The 23673-nt window shown below is 42.1% G+C and overlaps 1 protein-coding gene across 3 annotated transcripts in view; it reads left to right on the top strand.

Annotated features, from left to right (window-relative positions):
* The window catches only part of ranbp2 (RAN binding protein 2), a 30354-nt gene that overhangs the window by 2682 nt on the left and 3999 nt on the right, over positions 1-23673 (top strand). The window contains exons 4-23 of one of the 3 annotated variants that reach the window (XM_078261595.1): positions 3639-3791; positions 3957-4187; positions 4343-4485; positions 5618-5813; positions 6004-6144; positions 6427-6586; positions 9507-9688; positions 10166-10362; positions 12034-12157; positions 12953-13114; positions 14022-14159; positions 14577-14708; positions 14815-15048; positions 15203-15286; positions 15764-15905; positions 16037-16119; positions 16212-20676; positions 22558-22731; positions 23133-23219; positions 23394-23569. In XM_078261595.1, coding sequence (XP_078117721.1) covers positions 3639-3791; positions 3957-4187; positions 4343-4485; positions 5618-5813; positions 6004-6144; positions 6427-6586; positions 9507-9688; positions 10166-10362; positions 12034-12157; positions 12953-13114; positions 14022-14159; positions 14577-14708; positions 14815-15048; positions 15203-15286; positions 15764-15905; positions 16037-16119; positions 16212-20676; positions 22558-22731; positions 23133-23219; positions 23394-23569 — 7404 coding nt within the window. Of the gene's footprint in view, positions 1-3638; positions 3792-3956; positions 4188-4342; positions 4486-5617; positions 5814-6003; positions 6145-6426; positions 6587-7792; positions 8500-9506; positions 9689-10165; positions 10363-12033; positions 12158-12952; positions 13115-14021; positions 14160-14576; positions 14709-14814; positions 15049-15202; positions 15287-15763; positions 15906-16024; positions 16120-16211; positions 20677-22557; positions 22732-23132; positions 23220-23393; positions 23570-23673 lie in introns of those variants that run through there. The other 2 variants (XM_078261594.1, XM_078261596.1) reach the window with 2 other exon arrangements.

Genomic DNA, 23673 nt, shown 5'->3' with positions numbered 1-23673 from the left:
TACAATCTTATTTAATAGTGGTCAGATCAGGATGGGGATGCCCAGTAATTAGGCCAAGACTTAATTACCGTTTTCCTACGCTTGAATCGACTACATTTATCAACGCTGTTATACAGTGTAATCTTTAAGTATTTATAGACACGGTTTTTGTTCTGTTTCACAACACATTGGATTTAGAAAGCAACAAAGTACAAACGATAAGCTTGAGAATAATAAACAATAAAAAAGAAATGGCATGAAATGTTAAATTGATTCATAAAGTTATACCAATTCAGATGGGATAAATTAAAGTACCCATATTATGAAAAAAAAAAATCACATTTTCTGGGATTTGAGGTGTTATTTTGTAACTCTGGTGCTTCCACACGCATACAAACTTGGAAACAAAACCATCCATGCTGTTTTGAGTGAGATACGGGTTTCTGAATGTGTCCTGCCTTCAGTCTCCGGGTGAGCTGGTCAAAATCAGCAGGGCTGACACGAGGTGGCTAACCGTAGCATGCTAGCTCGTTCTGAATGGCAAAACACTGCTACAACACACCATCATTTTGTAGATTCACCATAATCTACAAAAGAACTACTTGCATGTCCCTATTCTGCAGGTATTCCACGCAAAGTTGGAAGCGCGCCCTCGTTTAGAAGAAGTCTCCCGGCTAATCCTGCCTTGTACTAACTGAAGTTGTAGAAACAGACTGCTAGCTAGATGATGTGATCTTACCTAGCTACTGCGCATGTGCGACTGCCAACAAAGATGTTACAGCAGTGAGAGGTCTCACTCCTGAACACAGGGTGAAAAGAGGAGCTGCAGCAGTGTGCAGTACAACAAAAATATGGTGTTTTTTGAAAATTAAACCATCCATCCATCTTCGTCCGCTTATCTGGGGTCGGGTCGCGGGGGTAGCAGCTCCAGCAGGGGACCCCAAACTTCCCTTTCCCGAGCCACATTAACCAGGGGGGCATCCTTACCAGATGCCCGAACCACCTCAACTGGCTCCTTTCGACGCGAAGGAGCAGCGGCTCTACTCCGAGCTCCTCACGGATAACTGAGCTTCTCACCCTATCTCAAAGGGAGACGCCAGCTACCCTCCTGAGGAAACCCATTTCGGCCACTTGTACCCTGGATCTTGTTCTTTCAGTCATGACCCATGAAAATTAAACCATGTAACCCTATTCTGATACAATCTCAAATTACAATTATGAACCTGAAAATGAGCATAATATGGCCACTTTAAAGATGGGAGTCAATCTGCTGACCATTTTCCATAGCAATACCATAAAGGTTTAGATATTTTCCTTCCTTCTTTGGTGTTGATTATTTGAAATGTGAAAGTTGCAAATACAAATTGGGTTTGAGGTGCAGTAGATAATCCATCAAAGAGAACATATAATGCCCATTGTTTTGTTTTCTTAAATGCAAGTTTACTCACCTCACTCTGACCTTCAAGAATTGATAGTCAGCTGCCCAAAATAACTGATAAGCTTTAGTGAGAGAATATCAAATCCAGAAGACAAACCATAACAAAAATGAACCTTACTAAAATAACTGATAAATAGTTGTTTCTTGCATGTCTGCAGCCTACTTTTAAATCCCACGTCTCAGCAAAATTACGCTGCATTCACATTGCCTGCGTCGGCCGTCAGACGGACGGTTGTGGCAAAAACGCAGCTCTGCCCATTCATTTTGAATGGGGGTAGTGTGTTTAGGCTGCAGCAGGGGGTGCAGGAGGGGGGAGACGAAACAAAGGAGAAAATTTGAGACACAAGCCCTGAACTGCCCTGATTAATTTTTCAATTGCCGATTATTTTCCCATTGCTCAACTATGAACAATTTACACAAAACAATTTGAATAAGGTTCAAGTCTCTATTTATTAAAATTGTTTAACACTGCGCTGTTCAAGTAAAATGAATTTGTAGTGCAACCTGAAGCCAGATGTAGGCTATCAATCCAACAACAAAATAAAGTCACTTTCAGGAGGAATACAAAAATTAAAACTTAAACAGAGCAAGTGCAAAAAGAGTAGCCTGTATTTGCTTTTTTTAACAGTAGTAGGTAAAATAATGAATAAGCTCTTGTTTAACATCCAAGCTCTTCTCCCTTTTAATCTTACAGTAAAAAAAAAAAGTGCAATTTTAGCAACATATGAAATAAAACCAACGTAAGGCAAGTTGCAATGTGTCTAATATAACAGTCTGTAATTTAGTGGGTGACGATAATGGTAAACCAAAAAAATAACACTGCCGACTGACAGTGTTTGATGATGCTTAATGTTAAGTCATAGCGGGGCATTAAAACGAATCAACGGACTAACGTACCGTTGGACTACTAGTGGGAACACGCTCCGTGTCACTTTGTTGATAATCGCACACGTCTACAGTGCACGTTGTGCCCGACACATTAACTGGAATTATGAGCCCGTGCACGTGGGCCGTTATAACTGACGTTATTAAGGACTTGTGAGCTATCTGAAACAATCTGGCCCGGTTGCGCAATTATCGAAGACAGTGCTACAGATGGGGGAGACCCAATTTTAGCACAGTTTACCTCACACTCAAGTCAGTGCAGGACATACACCCAGAGCTACGGGAGAAGCTGGAGAGGCATAGCTTTCTCCCCACCCAATTAAGCTGATAAAGTAATGATTCAAAAAATACAAATACTTGATGAAGGGCCCGGCCCAGCCCGAGGATAGTGGCGGGACATATGGGCCTGACCCGGCCCGTGGGTCAAGTTCGGGCTCGGGCAGAGAATCTAAACTCTACTTGGGAGGGAAAGGGACAAAAAGGGGAGCAGAACTTACGGTGTTCTGCTGCTGTTATCCTGACTCAGGGATGCATTTTACGAACGCCGAATCTTGCTTCGTAGTACAGACCTCAGGAGTTTGTGTAACAGCTGCAACAACAAAGCACTGTGCTCCGTCTCTTTTTTCTCTCTTTTTCTCCTAGAAATGAAGCTGGCGTTTCCAAGTGTGGTCGGAAACGCCGAGATCTATAAACAGAAAACAGTAATTGTGAAATATAAGGTCTACTTGTGCTACATTGGGGGGGGTTATAGAACACAACACAATGTCACACAAATGGGCCACTCGAGTGACGCTCCAACCGCCACACAACCCTGCGGCGAGTTACTGGATTTCACAATTCTTGATTTCCATCAGATTGTTTTTATGATCTCGCCATTTTCGACTGCACTTAAAGGCAGCTTCATCTCACGGAGAAAGAGACTAGCGTCTGTGCTTTGTGCTGGAGCTTATTGCAGGAAACTGTCAGCTTATACACAACTCCTTGGCAGTTCACTGACAAGCCTGATCGCCGGTTACGTGATTGGCCACCTTAGGTTGTGTTTCTCCAAAAGTTGAATCTGTCTCAATATTTCGCTGCAGTATTTTTGGCACCCCCCTGTGACAGCCTAAACGCACTACCCCCATTCAAAATCTATGGGAAGATTTGCGTTTTTGCCGTACCGCAACTCATCATGTTTATTCAATAACTCATTAGACTTGTCTGTGGAATAATACAAGTAGCCATCCTATCGGTCTTTCTTTGTCTTTTTAGCATTGCCCTTTGGACAGATCATATGTCTGCAGGCTTTTGTAAAAACTGAAACAAGTTTGTCTGCACCTCCTATGTGTGTATGCAGCGGTCAGTGGACTTGAACCCTGCCCAGAGGGACCTTGTGCTGAAGGTGGCTGAGTTACTGGTCAGTAAGCAGGAATGTGACAGCAGAGCAGAGTTTTGGGTGGAGAAAGCTGCCAAGCTGCTGCCAGGAAACCCTGCTGTCTTCAACCTAAAGGTGAGGCTCCTTTCCTTCTGTATCTCCAGTAAGACCTCCATTATTCACTGCTTCAGCAACAACAACTGTTGAATTCATCTTATGCCACTCTTTTAACTAACAGCAGCCTATATCACAGGCTACTATGTCACTCACTCACTGGTTTATCTGTGCCGCTCTATGCAGGAGCGTTTGTTGAGTCGTCAGGGTCAGCCGGGATGGAACCGGTTGTTCGACCTCCTCCAGGCCGAGCTGGCAGTGAGGCCAGCTGACGCTCACGTGAATGTGAAGCTGGTTCAGCTGTTCTGTCAGGACGGACGGCTGGATGAAGCCGTTAAGCATTGCCTGGCTGCTGAGAAAAAGGGCATACTGAGCCACAGCCTGGACTGGTACACAGTGGTGGTGCGCACACTGCAGGTCAGCATGGAAGTAGTGTAGTGTATGGTTTATTTGACAAGTTTGCATTTTTTAAAGCTTCTATGGTGTTCTGTTGTTTTCATACCATAAATCTATTATGAATCTAACCTGTTTAACTTCAAAATAATAAAAAAAAATGTATGCATTTGTTGCAGGAGTATCTAACTCAACCCAGTGTCTCTAGTAATGAGAACATGTGTCGGCGTCTCCAGAGAGAGCTGCTATTGGCCCGTTGCAGTCTGCTGAGAATCACACTGTCTGAGAGCAATATGCAGCCCAGCCTTGATGCACTCACAAGGTAGGTCATGTTGAGGTCCTAGGCTGTTTGCACACACATCCCTTAGACAAGCTGTATTTCCCTCAACCCTCAGCTTTTGTATGTACATTATGTTGTATTTGTACATCCTTGCATCCTGGTCACAATTCTGTTTTAAGTCAAAATGTCTGCGCTTACACAAGACATAAAACATGTCTTTGCATTACTAATTTCTATAGAATTAGTGTGCTGAACATCCAGACACGTGAGTGTTACCAAACATGGATGTAAACAAACCTTAAACAGCTTCATAAAACATTAATAAGTCGGATTGAGTTGACTAGTTTTGTCTGCTTATTCTATTAAAAGACCAAACAGCAGGTTCCACTCTGTGTTTTGAATTTGGTTACAGGGTGAGACTTTGGTTTACAGCTTGATCATAGAAGGTGTCTTAAAACATACCTGCAAACTAGTCGCTTTTCGGCGAAAATCGCCGTTTTGAATGCGAAAATGTCATCCACGTGAATCGTGTAGATCCGAAGAGTTTTTATTTTGTGGGGGGGGGGTCCGAGACCCGGTGCTAATACGGCACCGGTCCCTTAACGACCGTTATCTACCAGACTTAATTGCAACGTGGATTTCGGTGCCACTAAAATGCCTGCGCTTCTCTCTGATGCTCGGGAAAACGGACGTTGGAGGCAACCTAAACATTGCCGCATGTCACAGAAGTAAACACTGCACTTGACAGCAGGTAACGTTAGCCTACTGTTAGCTAGTAAATACTACACTTGACAGCAGGTAACGTTAGCCTACCGTTAGCTAGTAAACCCTATACTTGACAGCAGGTAACGTTAGCCTACCGTTGGCTAGCAGCTGGTGTAAACACGTTTAAAATGCTGACAGCTAAACGGTTCCCTTTATTTTCTTCTCCGGGGGGGGGTGTAAAATGTGTCACCTTTTTCAGCCCTTCTGAGTTTGCAGGTATGTTAAAAGAACCACCATTACAAATCAGGAAGACTTTAAATTGCTGCAGTTGATCTTACGAAGCATAACATGGTGGTTTAGATTTTTAAATGTATTTTTCTCACCTTTACATTTGTTTCCATTAATTCCACTAAAGCATCTACGCAACTGCAGGAAATTGCTAGATATTAAACTGTGTTTTTGTGTGTAGTTTTGACCAATCTATGCAGACGTTGAGCAGCATTGCTGGCCGCCACACAGACGATCTTTTTGAGGCGTTTGTGGAGATGAGAGGTCACCTTTACCTGCATGCTGCCACACTGCTTTTGAAGCTGGCTCAGAATCACCTACAGACCTGGAGGGCCATCATTGATCTGGCTGCACTATGCTACCTGCTGGCATACCAGGTACTGACACAATAACCAGTCGATTGCCTGTCAGGAATGAGGCTTGCCTATTACCAGAGTCATTCATAAATTAAATCTTTTGGTTAATACCGATTCTCTTTTAAGATGGTAAAGTAGAAACATGTAACAAATGTGATTATTTTGTAGGTTATTTTCTTTTTTATTAACTGTTTTTTTGGCCTTCCACCAGGTCCCCAGACCAAAGGCTAAAGTGACCAAAAGAGACCAGTCAGGCCCACAGCTTCTGGAGCTGCTGGCCAATGACCGACAGAGTCAGGCTGGTCACATGTTGCTAAATCTGAGCACTGATTCATCTACCTTGATCAGAGAGGTTTGTCCATGTGTTCTTTTTCCATTTATTTAAAGGTTATAGCCTTTTTAAGCTGGAGTGAAAACTACATCACTGAAGGGCAATGTAGTAAATTGATTGGATTAATTTAAGTTTGTGTAAAACTGAGATTTTATGCTACAGGTGCATACCATTCTGTCACAACACAAATATGCACTATTGCTTTGTCTTTATAGTCTTAACACTAACATTACTAATGTTTTACATCATAACAGACATTTATATGTTTAGAAACCAACATCATTTTAAGTTTTTTCTGCGTAGGTGGTGGAGGCGTTTGGGAACCCTAGTGGTCAGGACTCTCTGTTTGAACTCCTGTTTGGACCACAGGCCTCCCCTGGATCTTCCTTTATTGCCAATGATGACATTCGTTCCATTAACACCATGGCTCCAGAGCTCTCTCAACTCGCCAAATGGGACGCTGGTACAAAACCAATAATCTGCCTGAGCACTTAAGTAGCCTGAAAATCTCTTCAGTTTTGTTTTTTTGTTTAGTTTTTTTTTATTCAGGTCCACATTTATTAACAGTTGCAGTTAGTTTTGTACTTATTTGTTTTTATAGAGTCCCTCTGTATGAATTATTGTCATTAGCAACTAAATGTGTAATTCCACAATGTAAATCAGTTGTAGACATAGGAACTAAAAGAACGCTTTCTATACATAACATGCGTAAGGCTGCAACTCACGATGATATTTCAAATTTACACTTCCTAACCAATTAATTGCCATTTAGTTGAAGTCTGTATACATTTCGTCTTTGTAAAAGCTGTTGTGGTCTACAGAATAGAATTCCTGACAGATCAGCTAAAAGTGCAGCACAGTACTGTTTACTCTGATTGAATAACTAAGTCTTTGGCACCAAAAGACTTTTCTGCAAACAAGCAACTGTTTTGACATTGTAAGTACTCCTACATGGCTTGCACAAAAAAAGGATATGCGATAACATTTAATATTGCGACGATAATATGACTTGAGATAAATAAACAACTATAGTAAAGTATGCATATTAACTATACATTTCCTATGTCAGCCTTGCTGTCTTTCAATTCAGAACCGGATTATGATTGAATATATTAAATATAACTATATCAATTAAAAAAATATTCCTGACATCAAAATACTGAATGATGTTTAGAAAAAATTAATGTTCAAGAGATTTATTTGTTACAGACATCAGTCAGTATCAGTCAATCATCCTGTCCGCTGTCCTCCTTTTTCTGCTGAGGTACTTCACTATACCTTCACTGCCAAAGTCCCATGATGTCATTGATTTGCATAATAATTAGCCATGTGGGTTTAAAGAAAAGGGGGGGGGGGTTTCGTCTCAGCCAGAAGCAAAAATTTGCTAATTTTAAGATACGTGGCAAACTATGAAACAGTTAAGGCGCTGACACACAGAGCTGATTATCGGCCGTTGGACAGTCTGGCGAGGTCGGTGATAGGCCTGAAAACTTACATTGCGATATTTGTTTCCCCTGCGAGAGAGAGAGAGAGAGATATATATATATATATATATATATATATATATATATATATATATATATATATATATATATATATATGGGAAATGAGGGACACGAGGACATAAATAGCCCTATTTAGAAATACTAAATCATTCTCAACGACTGGGGTGATTTTGTAGGGGAGTGCATCTACAAAGAAAATTAAAAATGAAAAACATTTTCTTATGTGAACCAGTCTTTGTTGAACTTTAATGCTTCACAAAAACCAAAGCAAGTAAGCGCTGTGACTACTCTTCTGAAGTGATTTTGGAGAGGGAAATTAGGAAGAAATACACTGGGTGACTGACATGACACCATTGTATTCATATATCAATCCAGGCTAAAGTGAATGATATTAATAATGCATGCATGTTGCTTCCTCTAAATGTCAGGTTGTGGTCGACTAGCAGGGCCTGCTTTGGTTGTTATAAATTGATTAAAATTGATCATGATTGTTGGTTTGCTGTGCATGCAGAGCCTGCATGTCACACTCTTCAACAAACTGTGTATCCAAGAGCACTTAAATCGGTGTAAATTACGTTATATCAGAAACGGACTGATGTTGTAGATTAGTGTTACGTTTCCAGTGTCGCAGCTCCGAACCATAATGTTAGTTGGGACAGACGCCTTGTTTCTTTAGGCTAACTATGTTAGCTTTAGCCTGGCTGGTAGCAGCTTTCTGCGGTGAAAAATGGCCGGGATATGTCGTGATTACATTGCATTAATCAGGTGATTTAGTTTGTCTTTACAGCGAACATCAAACACTGACTACTGTAGCTTCACTACCCATGGAAAAGCATGTGCATCACTGTGTCAGCGGCAGCTGCCGTTTACGGTACTTTTCTGAAAATGGGAGAGCCTCACTTCCCATAACAACCCCCCCCCCCCCCCACCCCGTCGGACTAACGTTAAGTCAAATGACCACCTGTCTTAAAGGGGAAGGGTCGGCCGGTAACTATCATGGAAAAGGAGAACGGTGAAAGTTTACTTTTTTTTTAATCAAAGAAGTTGTAGCGTCAACATCGCAACGTCCTGCGATGTGACTATCACACATGCGCACATTGCGATGTAGACGAAGAAACAAAATATCGTGCAGCCCTAGTCGGTGACTCGAGTCTGTTCGGTGTGTTCCGTGCCGTCGGAGGAGCGGTCGGCCTTCATTTTGGCCGACCCGACATGCTCAGTCGGCGACAGGGCAGTCGGGACTCACCCGGAAATGGCGAGCGGATGAGCCTCTCAAAATCTGACAAATCTTTTAAACTGACCTTTTGTCGATCTGAAATGAAGACAGATTCAGCAACTGCATGGCCTATTTCTCGCTTAAAACGTTTTCAGAAACACGTTTCAGTGAACTATTTTAGTACAACATGAGATCGTATTCTGAACAAGCCGCCATGACAGTCTGGCTGTGAATTTCCAGAGAAAAAAGACCCACGTGACGCGTTCGTTTTGAGTGTGTGTGTATGTGGAGGAGCTCAGCTCTGACACAGATCAGGGGAGAGGCTGTTGCTTAATGATAAATGCCACAGTCTTTAGCCCGAGGACCTTTTTTTTTTTAAATGCGGGTTTCCGACCCATCTCTAAATAAAAAAAAATTCTTCATCACTTTTCAGGCAGTCTTTTGCGATGTGTTCATCGTGCATGTTCATATTGCAATGACTATGAAAATACGATTTATTAGTCAGCACTACTCCTACACTGTAATAACTAAGAGTGGTGGCAAAAAATCGATACAGCATAGTATTGCAATATTTTCCGTGGCAATACTGTATCGACACAGACGCCAAATATCGATCTTTTATTATATATGCGTTGGTCAGTAATAACTTGCCTCATCTGTAGGCTCCATCCTGCTTCATGCTGGTGACTTGCAACATCTAAGCTGGTTGGGACTACAGTGGACCTTTCTGGCCCAAAGACCAGCCCTGCGGGACTGGCTACAGCAGCTCTTTCCTAGGCTTACTCTGGAAACCTCCAAACTGGACACCAACGCGCCAGAGTCCATCTGCCTGCTCGACCTGGAGGTAGGTGGAGCCATGTGGGCTGGTTTGGTGGGAACACATTACACAAGATGAAGCTTTGCAAGGAAGTTTTACAGGTAGTTTCTCCACTCATCTCCGATATTCAGCACATGCCAAGAATGTTACAAAATGTATAAAAGACTTAATTATGCATTTGGAGGTGTGAAATAACAGGAAACTGTATTTATACCATTTAAAATGCACAACCTTTTTTTCTAGCAAGATTAAAGCTTTCAAAAACTCACAATAGAATGTAAGAGTTGTTGTCCCAGGCTCACGTATTTAACAAGTTAGTTAGAAAATTGTCTTTTTTTTTTTCTATCTTCCTCAGATGTAAGAAGCTGTTTCATGTAATGTGTTTTTACTACTGAGCATTACTTTTTCATAAATTGCACTTTTGCTCACAGTTCTTGTATTGCTTTTGCAATTGAACATTTCTACCAAACTGTAAAACTCTCTGATCTGGTTTACTCCATCCAGGTGTTTCTATATGGTGTGGTGTTCTGTAGCCACTGTCAGCTCCAGGAGACAGCGAAGATCAGCAGCGGAGTGAACCAGCAACAACAGCAGCTTTATGAGCCTCGCTGCCTCCCACTTCCTCTTCTTCGTCTTTTGACCACTGACAGACAGAGGGAGTGGTGGGATGCCATTTACAGCCTCATTCACAAAGGAGCAGCGTGAGTAAAACCAGTGTTAAAAAAAGTACAGTATATTTTCCAAAGAATAAGCTGTTAAAACACAACACTTGAATTATTTCAAGGTAGGCCGAACAGTGGATTAGATTCTGGTAGTGATCCACGCTAATCCTAACTTTAAACTAGTCCTCCAAAGTGTAAAATAGTAAGAACGCCAGTAAGTTGTAATTTATGGAACATTTGGTTTGAAGTTAATATAGGGCTGTCGCGATGTACACGTTCTGTGATTTGGGTCACTCCGTAGTTTGGGAAATTAGGAAGCAGTGCAGCAGTAACCGTAAACTGTAATCGTGAAGTACTCTGTGATAACATCCAGGGGACCACAAAATCCGCCATCTGGCTCGCCACGGCAGAGTGAATCGCATCTCCGGTCTGATTTTGAGGAGACTCGTGATGTGTTGAAGGTGTGACAGCTGACTAGGGGTGGGGAAAAAAATCGATACAGCATAGTATCGCAATATTTTCCATGGCAATACTGTATCGATACACAGACGCCAAGTATTGATCTTTTATTATATATGTGTTGGTCAGCTTGACAATCCCATTTTGGAGCAATACAATTGAAGTGAGATGAGTTGGAAAAAAGGTAATGAATTGCAATATATCGCAGAATATTGCAATATGTTTAAAATCGCAATAGTATCGTGACATAAGTTTCGTGATGATATCGTATCGTAAGGCCTCTGGTGATTCCCACCCCTACGGCTGACTCATTATGAACGGATCCAGCGCGAGTTGAATGCGGTACGGCGGGTCAGCGGCGTTACAGATATCTTGTGTATTTAATGTCTGTATCGTCACAGCGCTGCATTCCTATTAACTTTGATAATGTGGCAGTGGATCACTGGCTCCAGCAAACGCAGTCTCACACGCTATTACCCATTGGACTGAAGTTAGTTGCATCCAGTAATACTGTTTTCCCGTGTTTGTCGCCGTGGCGGCAGCTCCACAGAGGGGCGGGGCAGTGCAGGGAGTGTGTGTGTGTGTGTGTGTGTGTGTTAGTGTGTGGGAGCAGGGCTGCGCGGACGGTGAGAGGAGAAAAGCAAACGCAGACACTGCTTTACAGAAGAAATTGGTCATGTAACGCAACATTAAACCATATCGATACGAACGGTATTGTCTAATCTCATATCTCGTGAAAATATATCGATATAAGGCAAAATATCGATATATCGCCTAGCCCTAGCGCCGTCCCAACTCTCTGACGTTCCTGTTTTCCTGAAGGTGTATTTAAACTCATGCTGGAGGCATTACGTTTAGCTGAACCTTCAAAGGTTCAGCTAAACGGGGTGCCCAAATATCTCAACACATCTCAAAATGTGTTCCGTTTACTTTCCGTATGGCTTGGCAGGGTTAGTCTTATCATACAGCTGCTGAGTCTCCCGGTATCTATGGAGGCACAAAGTTGAACAACTACTCTGCCTGGAAAGGTTATAAGGTTATGTTGGATACTGACTTGAATGAGACCTGGGGTACCACTGTCTCAATTTACATAGCATGAGTTCATAAGCTGGAAAGTCCACCACACTCACTAAATCACAATAAGTCACACAAACGGGACAAATTGGGCACTTGGTCATTTTAGTGTACATATTTTGTGTCCTAGTATTCAGTGTTTTTGTTGAATGTCTCCTTGTGTGTGTCTCCTTGTAGTCCTGGCATGTCAGCCAAACTGCGGATGATTGTGCAGCATGGACTGAGCACTCTGAGGGCTGGAGAGAAACATGGGCTCCAACCAGCGCTGGCCATCAACTGGGCGCAGTGTCTTAGCCAGACGGTACATACACACACTGAAAGAAAGGATGCATTTTCAATCTTTGGGTCTTGACCTCAGTTGGGGTTGCTTAATGAGCAGATGGAGTTGCAGGGAATATCAAATACTGATATACTGTAGTTGCTTAACTATATTTTTACAGTATGCCAAACTCAAATTCACTCAAAACACTGTACTTGCTAACTAAAATTGTAATTGATAACTAAAGCATCAAGTTCAATTACACACATTATTGCTTTGCCTTTGTGAACTACATAATGCTTTCACAATTTTAGATTTAGATATTGGGTAATGTGCATGAAAGCATCATACTGTAGAACTGTCTTAGCACAAAGGGAAAGCACAACAAGGCGTGATGGACAGCTGAATGTGCTGCATGAACATAAATATGAATATGTCAATATGATGACTAAGATGATCAGCTAGAAGGGATTCCAGCTCAGTTGTGGGTGGCAATCATGTACACACAGACGTGCAGCACGGCCTGAAAAATAACACTTGGATAACTCTGCACCTTTCCAAATAACTGCACAGACACACGTGCCTTTCCACCTGCTACTTTCTGTCACTTATCCTACAACTGTTAAATGTTATCAAGAATATGATGTCCAAACAGCCACATGTGCTGATTCTCTGACTGTGTCCATTTAGTAGAATTTGTAACAGCTGAAGAAACTGCTTGTGTCAAAAGTGCATGAAGTGTTTGTCTTACCTTGTTAATGTCTGTCTTGCATTAAGCTAATGTAAGGCTTACCTTCTCTTCTTGATGCTGAGCAACCTTTATGTTTAATAACCCAGGGTGATGGAGTGAACTCTTACTACGACCAGAAGGAGTACATCGGGCGCAGTGTCCACTACTGGAAAGTTGTACTTCCACTGTTGGAAAAGATCAAAAACAGACGCAGTATACCAGAACCGCTTGACCCCCTCTTCATGCACTTTCCCTCCAAAGATATTCAGGTTAATACGGTTGTCATGTTTTTCTTTCCTTTTTTAAATTTTGGATACAAGTTGTGATCGGTGGACGCCACTCTCGAATCCTGAGGCAGTGTAGTCTTGAGTCTAAAGTTGGTGAGGCTTGTTGGTTCTGCCTGCAAATAAACATCATCTTTGAACTTACCTCTTATAAGCTATTTTTACATTAGCCCCTGTGGTTTTATGAATAATGTGCTTTATCTTACAGTGTTTACACATTGTTAGGGGTGGTATGGTTCATGGAGGTACGGAGTGTTAAAGATTAAAAGAAAAAATAACAAGAAAATAAATAAATAATATGCTAATATGCTCCACAATGTAGGATACAGTATTAAATAATTATATAGTTATATCAAGTAATCATGCACAAACTGAATTTGACTTGACTTTAAGCACATTATTGGGACCATCTCTGAGGAAAGCTAGATGAGATTTTGATACAGCAAGAGGGAAGACATTGATGATTTCAACATGCTTAAAACAGTTTATATTGTTAGTTAATTTCCTATCCTGGGCTGGGACACAGTCATACGTTTTGATATTTATTATTATTATTTTTTATTGGACTTATTGCACTTACAATAACAAGCGTAGCTGTCAGGTCCTCCTGTTCTCTCTCTCTCTCTCTCTCTCTCTCTCTCTCTCTGAGAACTGAGCAGTCCCGCCCGCTGCAGAGACCCAACAGGATCTAAACTGCAGCTACTTTAGAGTGAAAAACCGTTACAGTACATTGATGTTAAAATGTATACAGGTTGGCAGGACGGTCTGAAATGTTTTGCACGTAAATTGGCATACCTAATAAGTATGAATAAATAATTGGCCAAATTACCGTTCCAAATTGTACCAAGTTGGCTTACAAATTGTATGTGTTAATGGCCATGTTCTTTTTCAGATTTCTTCTGTGAAGGGCTATGAAGAGGAAGCCAAGATAGCATATGCAGTACTCCTTGACATTGAAGGAAAAACAGAGGAGGCAATCGCTACATTGGAAACCATCGATAACATGTCATCCATCTGGCATTTGGCACAGGTAAGTCAATTATATTGTTCTTTACAATATAATTGGGATAAGTTCCCTTTACCATTTGAATTAAACAATATATGTCCCTGTATAATCATTGTTTTTTATAGATGTGCACTAAAGATGATTTTTGTTTAGATTTCAAAACCAGTTTACTACCCTCTACTCTAATTCATTGCAGCTAGTGGTCCAACAGTTCCTTATAAAGCCGGAAAAAGTGTATTGGCAAAAATATATACATTATATATAATATAATGAACATTGTGAAAGTTTAGGCATAATTAGCGTGCATTTGCCATTGGTCTTGGGAACTTATCAATTGCCAGTAGCTGATGTTCTGCAAATAAACTGTTTTTATGGCATGAGGTTTGACACCTGTATGCCTTTGTTATTTACTTTCTCTAATGTGCTGTTTCTCTTTGGCAGATCTACCAACGGCTATCGGAGGAGGCCAGTAACGGGGTTGAGGAGACCCAAGACAGGTGCATCACTTTTCTGAGGAAGTTTAGGACCTACCTGTCGAAGATCTACAATGCTAATGCAGATGACATTGAGAGGGTAAGTCCCATTTACTTTTACTTGTGAACTAATGTTCTGCATAATGCAGCTGCAGAATGTGAACAATTCTGCAGCTGTATAACTATGTATTACACTTGTGTCCCAGCTGCCTGTCTCTATGGAGGAAGTTGTGGACCTCCTGAATGATGTGAACCAGCAGCTGGGCGAGAGTGGCGAGGCTATGGATGAAGAGGAGGAGAAGGAGGAGGAGAAGGGTCGAGGAGGACCGGCCCACTCCAGCCCTGCTCATCCCACAGACACCTCTGCCACCATATCCCACATAAAATTTTCCACTCCCTCTCCTAACAAAAGCATCATCTCTCCTTCCAAAAGACACCTGGTAGGTTCAGGTTATTGGTTCTCATTCAGAAGACCATAAGAGATTTCTTTATGACATCTACATATTCAGTGTTTCCTTGTATTTATCACATAGATATCGATTTACAACAGAAATTAGTGACTTTTCATAATTTTGTCTTTCCCCTGTCGTTCAGATTTCTCCCAAGGCACCACCTCATTGGGTGGAGGACCAGAAAAGTCTCCTCCAAATGCTGTGTCAGCAAGTTGAAGCCCTCAAGGTCAGGATAAGAGATTAAACATCTTTTTTTTTTTTTTATTCAACACAATTTCACACTGATTCAATTTAGAAGGAATACATTAGTGAGTGAGAACAGTGTTAAAGCTTAAGAAAGAAACTCAAAGCAGTAGAGTGGTGAGTATGGTATGACTTGTGTTTTTGTACTGATGGAAATAGATGCGTACATTACACTGAACCTATCACCAAAGGTAAATATGGAGGAAGTGTTTCGAGTTTACAGCAGTAAGTGAAATGGGAGCATGGGATTAGATTTACTTTATGTGATAAAGTGTATTTAGAAAAGTTACAAATAAAGGTCTCTATTAATAGAAATATCCCAGCTATTTTTTCAGTTTACAATAATTAACACAATAACTCAGTATATGATGGTTATATTGTACTTATTCTTCTTTTAGTGTTAGTTTAATATTCTGTAAAGATGTCAAATTGAGTCCTCATTAAGATCCGTGTTTTGCAGAATGAGGTTCATGATCTGAGACACAACTCTTCAGGAAATGCAGGCTCACCTCATCACAAGATGTATGGGGAGAGCTATGGGGCCGAGGGCCTACAGGAGCCCTTTACCCCAGTCCAGTCCTACCATGGGGCCCCCCTAACAGGTCAGTGCACTACATAGAACCGAAGCATGTTTAAATGTATAGTTCCATATTTTTGTCTATAGAAAGAGTTTATAAATTTAACAAAAATCTTTATACATTTCTTACTAACTTTTTTTAAGTTGCCACCACAGCCCCCTCTGTGTACTACAACCAGTCTCCAGCTTATAACTCTCAGTATCTCCTGCGCACAGCAGCAAATGTAACCCCCACTAAGGTAATTACCACGGTTTAAAACGAGTTCACAATAATAAACTTTTTCAGAGTATATCCAATGGCATTTGATTTTTTTATTTTCTCTTTACACAGGGCCCAATGTATAGTATGAACCGTATGCCACCTCAGCAGCATATGTATGCCTACCAGCAGCCCACTCATACTCCTCCATTGCAGACAGCCCCAGCCTGCATATACCCTCCTCAAGAACAGGTCTTTGGTGCCCCTCTTCGGTTTGAATCACCAGCCACGAGCCTTCTTTCCCCATATAGTGAAGAATATTATGGGCAGAGTGTAACCCAACAAACCACTAACCCTCCCCTGCCTGAACCTGGCTACTTCACCAAGCCATCTGTAGTCCCTGTTCAGCCACCGAAGAGCATTGAGGGAAAGCCTATGGACTTTGGAAAGCTCTCCTTCAGCCAGCAGGCACCCGTTGAAGTCCCCAAAGTGCCTAGTTTTGGAGCAGGGGTATTCGCCCAGTCAACACCTTCAGCTGCTTTTAAATTCAACTCCAACTTTAAATCCAATGATGGAGATTTCACTTTCCCAGCTTCCCAGGCCAAGCACAGTGAAAGTCTGCTTGGACTTCTTACGTCAGACATTCCCACTAAAACAGATACTGTCCCAGAGAAGCCTCTAGCCCAAGAGCAGCCCCCCAGCCAAACTGGCATCTTCACCTTTGGCAATAAAAGTGTTACTGGTTTCTCCTTTGCTGATTCTGCACCGAGCACAGGAAGTGTTTTTGGAAAGGTGGAGCAGCCATTTAAATTTGGGGATGTTTCCAAGCCAGTGTTTGGGGTTGCCACGTCTGCAGCAGAAGAGAGGGCAGCGGAGAGCGACAATGACAGCACTCACGTTGAGGAGGATGAAGATGGTCCTCACTTTGAACCTATTGTACCCCTTCCTGATAAAGTAGATGTGAAAACGGGTGAGGAAGAGGAGGAGGAAATGTTTTGCAACAGGGCCAAGCTGTATCGATTTGACACAGACACAAAAGAGTGGAAAGAGCGGGGCATTGGCAATGTTAAAATCCTAAAACACAGTGCTAAAGGGAAGGTCCGCCTCCTAATGAGAAGGGAACAGGTCCTAAAGATCTGTGCAAACCACTACATCAATGCCGATATGCTACTGAAACCAAATGCTGGCTCTGACAAATCCTGGGTCTGGAATGCCATTGATTATGCCGATGAAGCACCTAAGCCTGAACAGCTGGCCATCCGCTTCAAAACAGCAGATGAGGCATCACTTTTCAAAGCTAAGTTTGAGGAAGCCCAGGAAATTGTGCTCAAATCAACAGAAAAGCATGATCAACAGGAGAAGAAAGAGGAAAGCTTAAAAGGTTCTGAATCCCTGGCAGCCCAGTTTGCGCTTAAAGATGGGGAATGGGAATGTACTGTGTGCTGTGTAAGAAACAAACCCATGGATATGCAGTGTGCCGCTTGTCAAAGTGCACATCCAAATGCTTCATCCAAGCCAGACATTAAGGCTGCTGGTGAAACCAAAGCCAGTCTTTTTACTTTCAAATTTGGGACTGATTCAACAAAACCCAGTAGTTCTGGCTCTACATTTACTGGATTTGGTGCTTTTGGAGGTAAACCCTCCTCCTTTACATTTGGCACCAGCACCTCAAAACCTGCTGACGCAGTAACCAGTGCGTTTGGTTCTGGGTTTGGGGCTCAGTTTGGCAAGAAGCCAGGGCAGTGGGACTGTGATGTATGCGAAGTAAGAAATGAGGACTCTGCAGACAGTTGTGTTTCGTGTAAAGCTCTTAAAGCCTCAACTAAAACGACTGCAACAGCACAAACTGCACCAGCTGCAGATGTACCAGATTCATCCTTTTTATCTGATGTTGGAACTGGGTTTGGTGCCCAGTTTAGCAAGAAGCCCGGGCAGTGGGACTGTGATGTATGTGAAGTAAGAAATGAACCCTGTGCTGACAATTGTGTTGCCTGCGGATCCTGCAACCCTGTGGCTAAATCAACAGAGGGGGTGCCAGTAACATCAAATCTGCCAGCAGTGTCAGGATTTGGGGCTGATTTGCCAAAAAAGGATGGGCAGTGGGACTGCGATGCCTGCCTGGTCAGAAATAATGCATCAGCTACTGAATGTGTTTCCTGCCATTCCCCACATGCTCCCTCTTTAGAAGCCTTATTTTCCAAGAAGCATGGGGAATGGGATTGTGACACTTGTCTGGTGAGAAACGATGCCTCTGCCAATAAGTGTGTGGCCTGTCAGACACCAAACCCCAATTCTAAAAGCACAGCCAGCACAGCTCCCTCGGCCTCAACGTTCAGCTTTACATTTGGAAGCAAGAGTTCATCAAGCCAGCCTGCTGGAACTGGATTTACAATGCCTTTTGAAACTGGCAGCACTTTTCAGTTTGGTCAAAACAAAGAGAAAAGCTCAGCTGCTTCTTTTAAGTTTGAATCTCCTCAGTCCGGATCTAGTACCACAAGTGCTTCAGGCTTCTCTTTCTCAATGCCCATTCCAGCTGGTGGCTTTAAGTTTGGCATTCAGGACTCTGCTCAAGAAAGTCCCTCAACTGAAGATCAAACTCCTCCATCAGGGTCAGCCTCCAGTTTTCTGAAAAGCATAGCTGAAAAACACAAGGAGAAAGAAAATCTGTTGATACCCTCAGAGGGCCAAACGGAGCACGATCAAAACCCATTAATTACTGGAAAAACCAGTACGTTTAGTTTTGCAGACTTGGCAAAGTCCTCTAAAGGAGACTTCCAGTATGGCCAGGACAACCCCAATTTCCAAGGTTTCTCTGGGGCTGGTGAGCAGGTGTTCTTAACCCCCACCAAGACAGTTGCTACAAATGAGCTGGAGGAAGACGACATGTATAAAACAGAGGAAAATGATGATATCCAGTTTGAACCAGTGGTCCAGATGCCTGATAGGGTAGACCTAGTGACAGGGGAGGAGGATGAACAGGTTCTTTATTCTCAGCGTGTCAAACTTTTCAGATTTGACTTGGACACCAGTCAGTGGAAAGAGCGTGGTGTAGGACTCCTTAAATTCCTGAAAAACAACTCTAATGGCAGGCTAAGGGTGCTGATGAGAAGAGAGCAAGTTCTGAAGGTTTGTGCCAACCACTGGATCACCACCACCATGAATCTTAAGCCGCTGGCAGGCTCAGACAAAGCATGGATTTGGCTGGCCAATGACTTCTCTGATGGAGATGCTAAACTTGAACAGTTAGCTGCTAAGTTTAAAAGCCGAGAGCTTGCTGAGGAGTTTAAGGAGAAGTTTGAAGAGTGTCAGAGACTTCTCTTGGACATCCCCCTACAAACCCCCCACAAGCTTGTTGACTCAGGCAGAACAGCACGCCTCATTCAGAAAGCAGAGGAAATGAAGTCTGGTTTAAAAGATCTGAAATCGTTTTTGACAGACGAGAAAACCAAGATCAAAGATGATGACAGCCAGGGAGACATTACAACATCCAGCAATGTTTCAAACCTTGTAATCAAGTCTCACTGTGAAACCACCGGCCCCACCTTGGAGTGGGATAACTACGACCTAAGAGAAGAGGCTTTAGATGATACTGCTGACTCATCAGTCTATGCCTCTCCTATCGCCAGCAGCCCCCTGAGAAAGAACCTTTTCCGCTTTGGAGAATCCACTGGTGGATTCAACTTCAGTTTCCAGCCTGGCATCAGCCCCTCCAAGTCTCCTGCTAAGCTTGACCAAAGCAGAGCCTCAGTGGGTACTGATGATGAGCAGGATGTAACCCAGGATGAAGAGAGGGATGGCCAGTACTTTGAACCTGTGGTCCCCTTGCCTGATCTGGTGGAGATTTCTACAGGAGAGGAAAATGAGCAGGTGGTTTTCAATCACAGGGCCAAACTGTATCGCTATGATAAAGAACTGAGTCAGTGGAAGGAGAGGGGCATTGGAGACCTCAAGGTCTTACAGAATTATGACACCAAACGAGTCAGGTTGATAATGAGGAGAGACCAGGTACTAAAGATCTGTGCCAACCACAGGATTACAGCAGCCATGAAGCTGGAACCCATGAAAGGTGCGGAGAAGGCCTGGGTCTGGAGTGCCTTAGACTTCGCTGAAGTAGCAGAGGGTAACATTGAGCAGTTGGCTGTGAGATTCAAGCTACAGGACACTGCAAATGCATTCAAACAGGTATTTGAAGAGGCCAAGGTTGCCCAAGAAAAAGAGGAACTCATGACTCAAGTGACATCCAGGGTTGCCACACCTCAAGACAGTGGACCTACAGCATCTGCACAGACTGCTACACCTGTGTGTGGGAAGGCAGCCATCGCTGTTCTGGAAGAGACCATAAAGGAACGTACAGAGCTTTCACCCGAAAGTAAGCCAGGTGCCGCTGGGTCTCCAAGTCCAGTCAACCCCTCAAAGACAGTGGTATCACCCCCTAAGTTTGTCTTTGGCACTCAAAGCCTTCAGAAGTTTTTTGGCTTTGTCTCTCCTAAATTACACTCCGAGACTGAGGAATCTACATCCAGTTCGAAAGCCAAAGATTCTGGACATCTTGCCAAGGCTTTACCTGCAGCACCTGCATTCAAAGTCCCAGAGAAAGGTAAAAAAAATATATATATGTCTTAATACGTGTACAATATATACTCTTATTTTTTTAATTATTTTTTTGAATGCGTATCACGACTGTTTTTGTTTATTTGAGTTTTACTTGTCTTGTTTCATCTGCATCTCATTGCTACATAATCTTCTTAGTTCACCCAGCCAAGACCCTTCTCAGAAGTATTTAGGACAGAATTTGTATTACAATTCCTGATTTCCAATTTCCTCCCCATGTAGCCACTACATTATATACAAAAATATTGTTTTATTTGGTTCCATTATATTAAGATTCTGTTTTAAGTAAAGTTGTATACAGTAAATTATCTATAGGAAGTTTTAGGGAACACGTTGAATACATACTCATATACACACACATTTACTATATATACACACACACACACACACACACACACACACACACACTTTCCTTCATTTTAACACTTTTTGGCCGTGTTTTATGATTATGATACAAGCCTCACGATTAGTTTCTCTTCGCCCAAAAACCCATCATCCTTTAGGGCTGGATTTTAGGCTTTTCAAAGATAACCCAATGGCTTTTTGGACCAGCACATCAACCACCCAATTTGAACCCCCAGGTACTCTAATCACTGCAGTGTGTGTTAACACTTCTCAGCTGTCACCTGGCTGGCCCTTTATTACTAGACAGAAATAACCTGGATGCACGGAGTGGGAAAGAAAACATTGAAGCTAATGTGTGTGTATGTCCAGTGTGATGTGCATTTTTATTCTACAAAGAACTTTAGTAATTATTAAAATACTCAAGTAGCACCTAGTGTCCCAAACTGCAAGTGTCTCACACAGCAGCGACTATATCTGCTAATTCATCAGGGTCATGGTGGAAATAGTGTGTTATGCGGTTAAATAATTGATAAAGGGCAACTCATAAAAATGAGTTTAAACTCTACATTTAAATCCATATTATCGTTTAGAATCAGTTTCTCCAAGCCCCTTTTGTTATGGCTGAGTGGTAAATCAATATAATGCATCATCTTAATTTCATATAATTGTCATGATGAAATTCTCATTTTGATATCTTTGTCTAAATGATTCTATAGTTATTTTTGAGCTCTTAAATGGCTTTTGATTTTTGTTTTCCTTCTTTTATATAGCATGTCTTCCACCTAGCAAAAAGCAAATGTCTAGATGTTTTTAGTTAGAACTTTTCTCATCTGAGTCTTGAATCTAGATTGAAGAAGAATCGGATATTTTACTGTGCTTCAGGTCATAGGGGCTTAAAAGGTTTTGATAGATCTATCTTTTATATATAAATTTATATAGCTGATTATGGTAATGTAATAACATTTGGTAATGGTTAATGACCAGTAAGCATATCATTAACTAATAGACAATCAAACTAGTGTTGTAATACCAACAGGAGACACATCAGTAAAAGTTAATGTTATTTGAAAGGTGAGCTGAGAAGATTCCTCTGGAGAGTGTTCCCTCAGAGAGGAATGCACTGGGCAAACGTCACACATGCCATTTTTAGTGCAGGATGTGTAGCAACAGCATGAAATGCAATTCTGCCAGAGATGTGCACTGACCTCAGCAAAGTCTAATTAGAGTTCAGGTATTTATGCAATTTAATGCTACAGTACCATGTGTCCAACAGTAAAGCTGTCAAATAAAATGAAAAACACTGAGACACATGCATACAGAAATGTTCTCTTTATACAACTTGTCTCACACATTTCTAAATAAACTGCATGCTATTCATTTTTGCTGTGCATGAATTTTTGTGTGTGGAACTAACACCTGTGGTTATGAAGGGAACAAAGCAGCTTGATTTCTCGTTTCTTCTAAGCAGCTCCTCCCCTGGCTGACTGTGTATTGTTCTACCTCTATTGTATCTCTGTCATAGGACCACCTCAGGCAGAGGGAGGCAGTGCAGGGTCGGATGACTCCGATGTGGAGGTTGTGTATGTCAGGGAACCCACTGCTGAACAGGCAGCTTTAGCCAGGAAACTCCTGCTGCCTCTCACCTTCTTCTGCTACCAGAATGAACCAGGCTACACCAGCGATGATCAGACTGACGGTAAGACCAAAAGATAAGAGTAGAGTACAAACGTGTGTTGTTGAAGTGAACATGGTAACTAGTAGACTCGTATGACTCATTCAATTTTAATTGTTTCTTCATTTTGCAAATTTTCTTTTTGCTTTTTCTACACACGGTATTGTCATGTTTTATTGATTTACCATCAGCTCGTTTTATTAAACCAAAATAAGACCACACAAATCCTTTTACACCTCTTTCACACCAATGACCAGGGTTATCTGACCCATGTTCAACCCTTCTTTTGTCAATTCAACCCAAGCCAGTCAACACTGGTTGATTCATGGTCCTGGTCACAGTAGTCTCTGCAGCAACATCTTACTTGATAGCAAAAACAAGTTATCGAAGGGTAATATGTGTTGAATTTGTTTTTATATTTTCAGATGAGGACTTTGAAGCAGCAGTAAAAGCCTTGAATGGAAAGCTCTACCTTGATCCTCCTGAGAAAAAGGCTGCAGCATGTGGTGATGGTATGTATATTATATCCTGTCACGCACACAATTTTATCCATTACTCGCCCTCACTTTTGGTTTGAGTCGTTACACTATTCATTACATGGCAAAGTATGTGGACTTTGTCAAAAGTAATGCTCACTTTGCCTGCTAGTCATTCTCTAGCCCTAAACTTGTGTGTACCGCATTCAGAGCCAGACTGCCAGGTGGTGTGGGAGAAAAAGCCGACGCCAGAGGAGGAGGAGAAGGCCAGAAGCCTCCAGCTTCCACCCAACTTCTTCTGTGGCCTGAGCACCACCGACAGTGACCCGGACCACGACAAGCCTGAAGACTTCGAGACAGAAGTCCGCAAGGCACAGCAAGACCTGGTAACGGACACAAAACTTAGCAAAGGCGCTGACTTTATACAGATAATATTGTATATCAAATCAGCATCTAAAAACAATGGATTAAACAGTGTACACATGGTAAG

Source organism: Sander vitreus, chromosome 11 (genome assembly GCF_031162955.1).
Source record: "Sander vitreus isolate 19-12246 chromosome 11, sanVit1, whole genome shotgun sequence".
Lineage (NCBI taxonomy): Eukaryota > Metazoa > Chordata > Actinopteri > Perciformes > Percidae > Sander > Sander vitreus.
The sequence above is the reverse complement of the archived record's forward strand: the minus strand, read 5'-3'. Positions and strand labels throughout refer to the sequence as shown.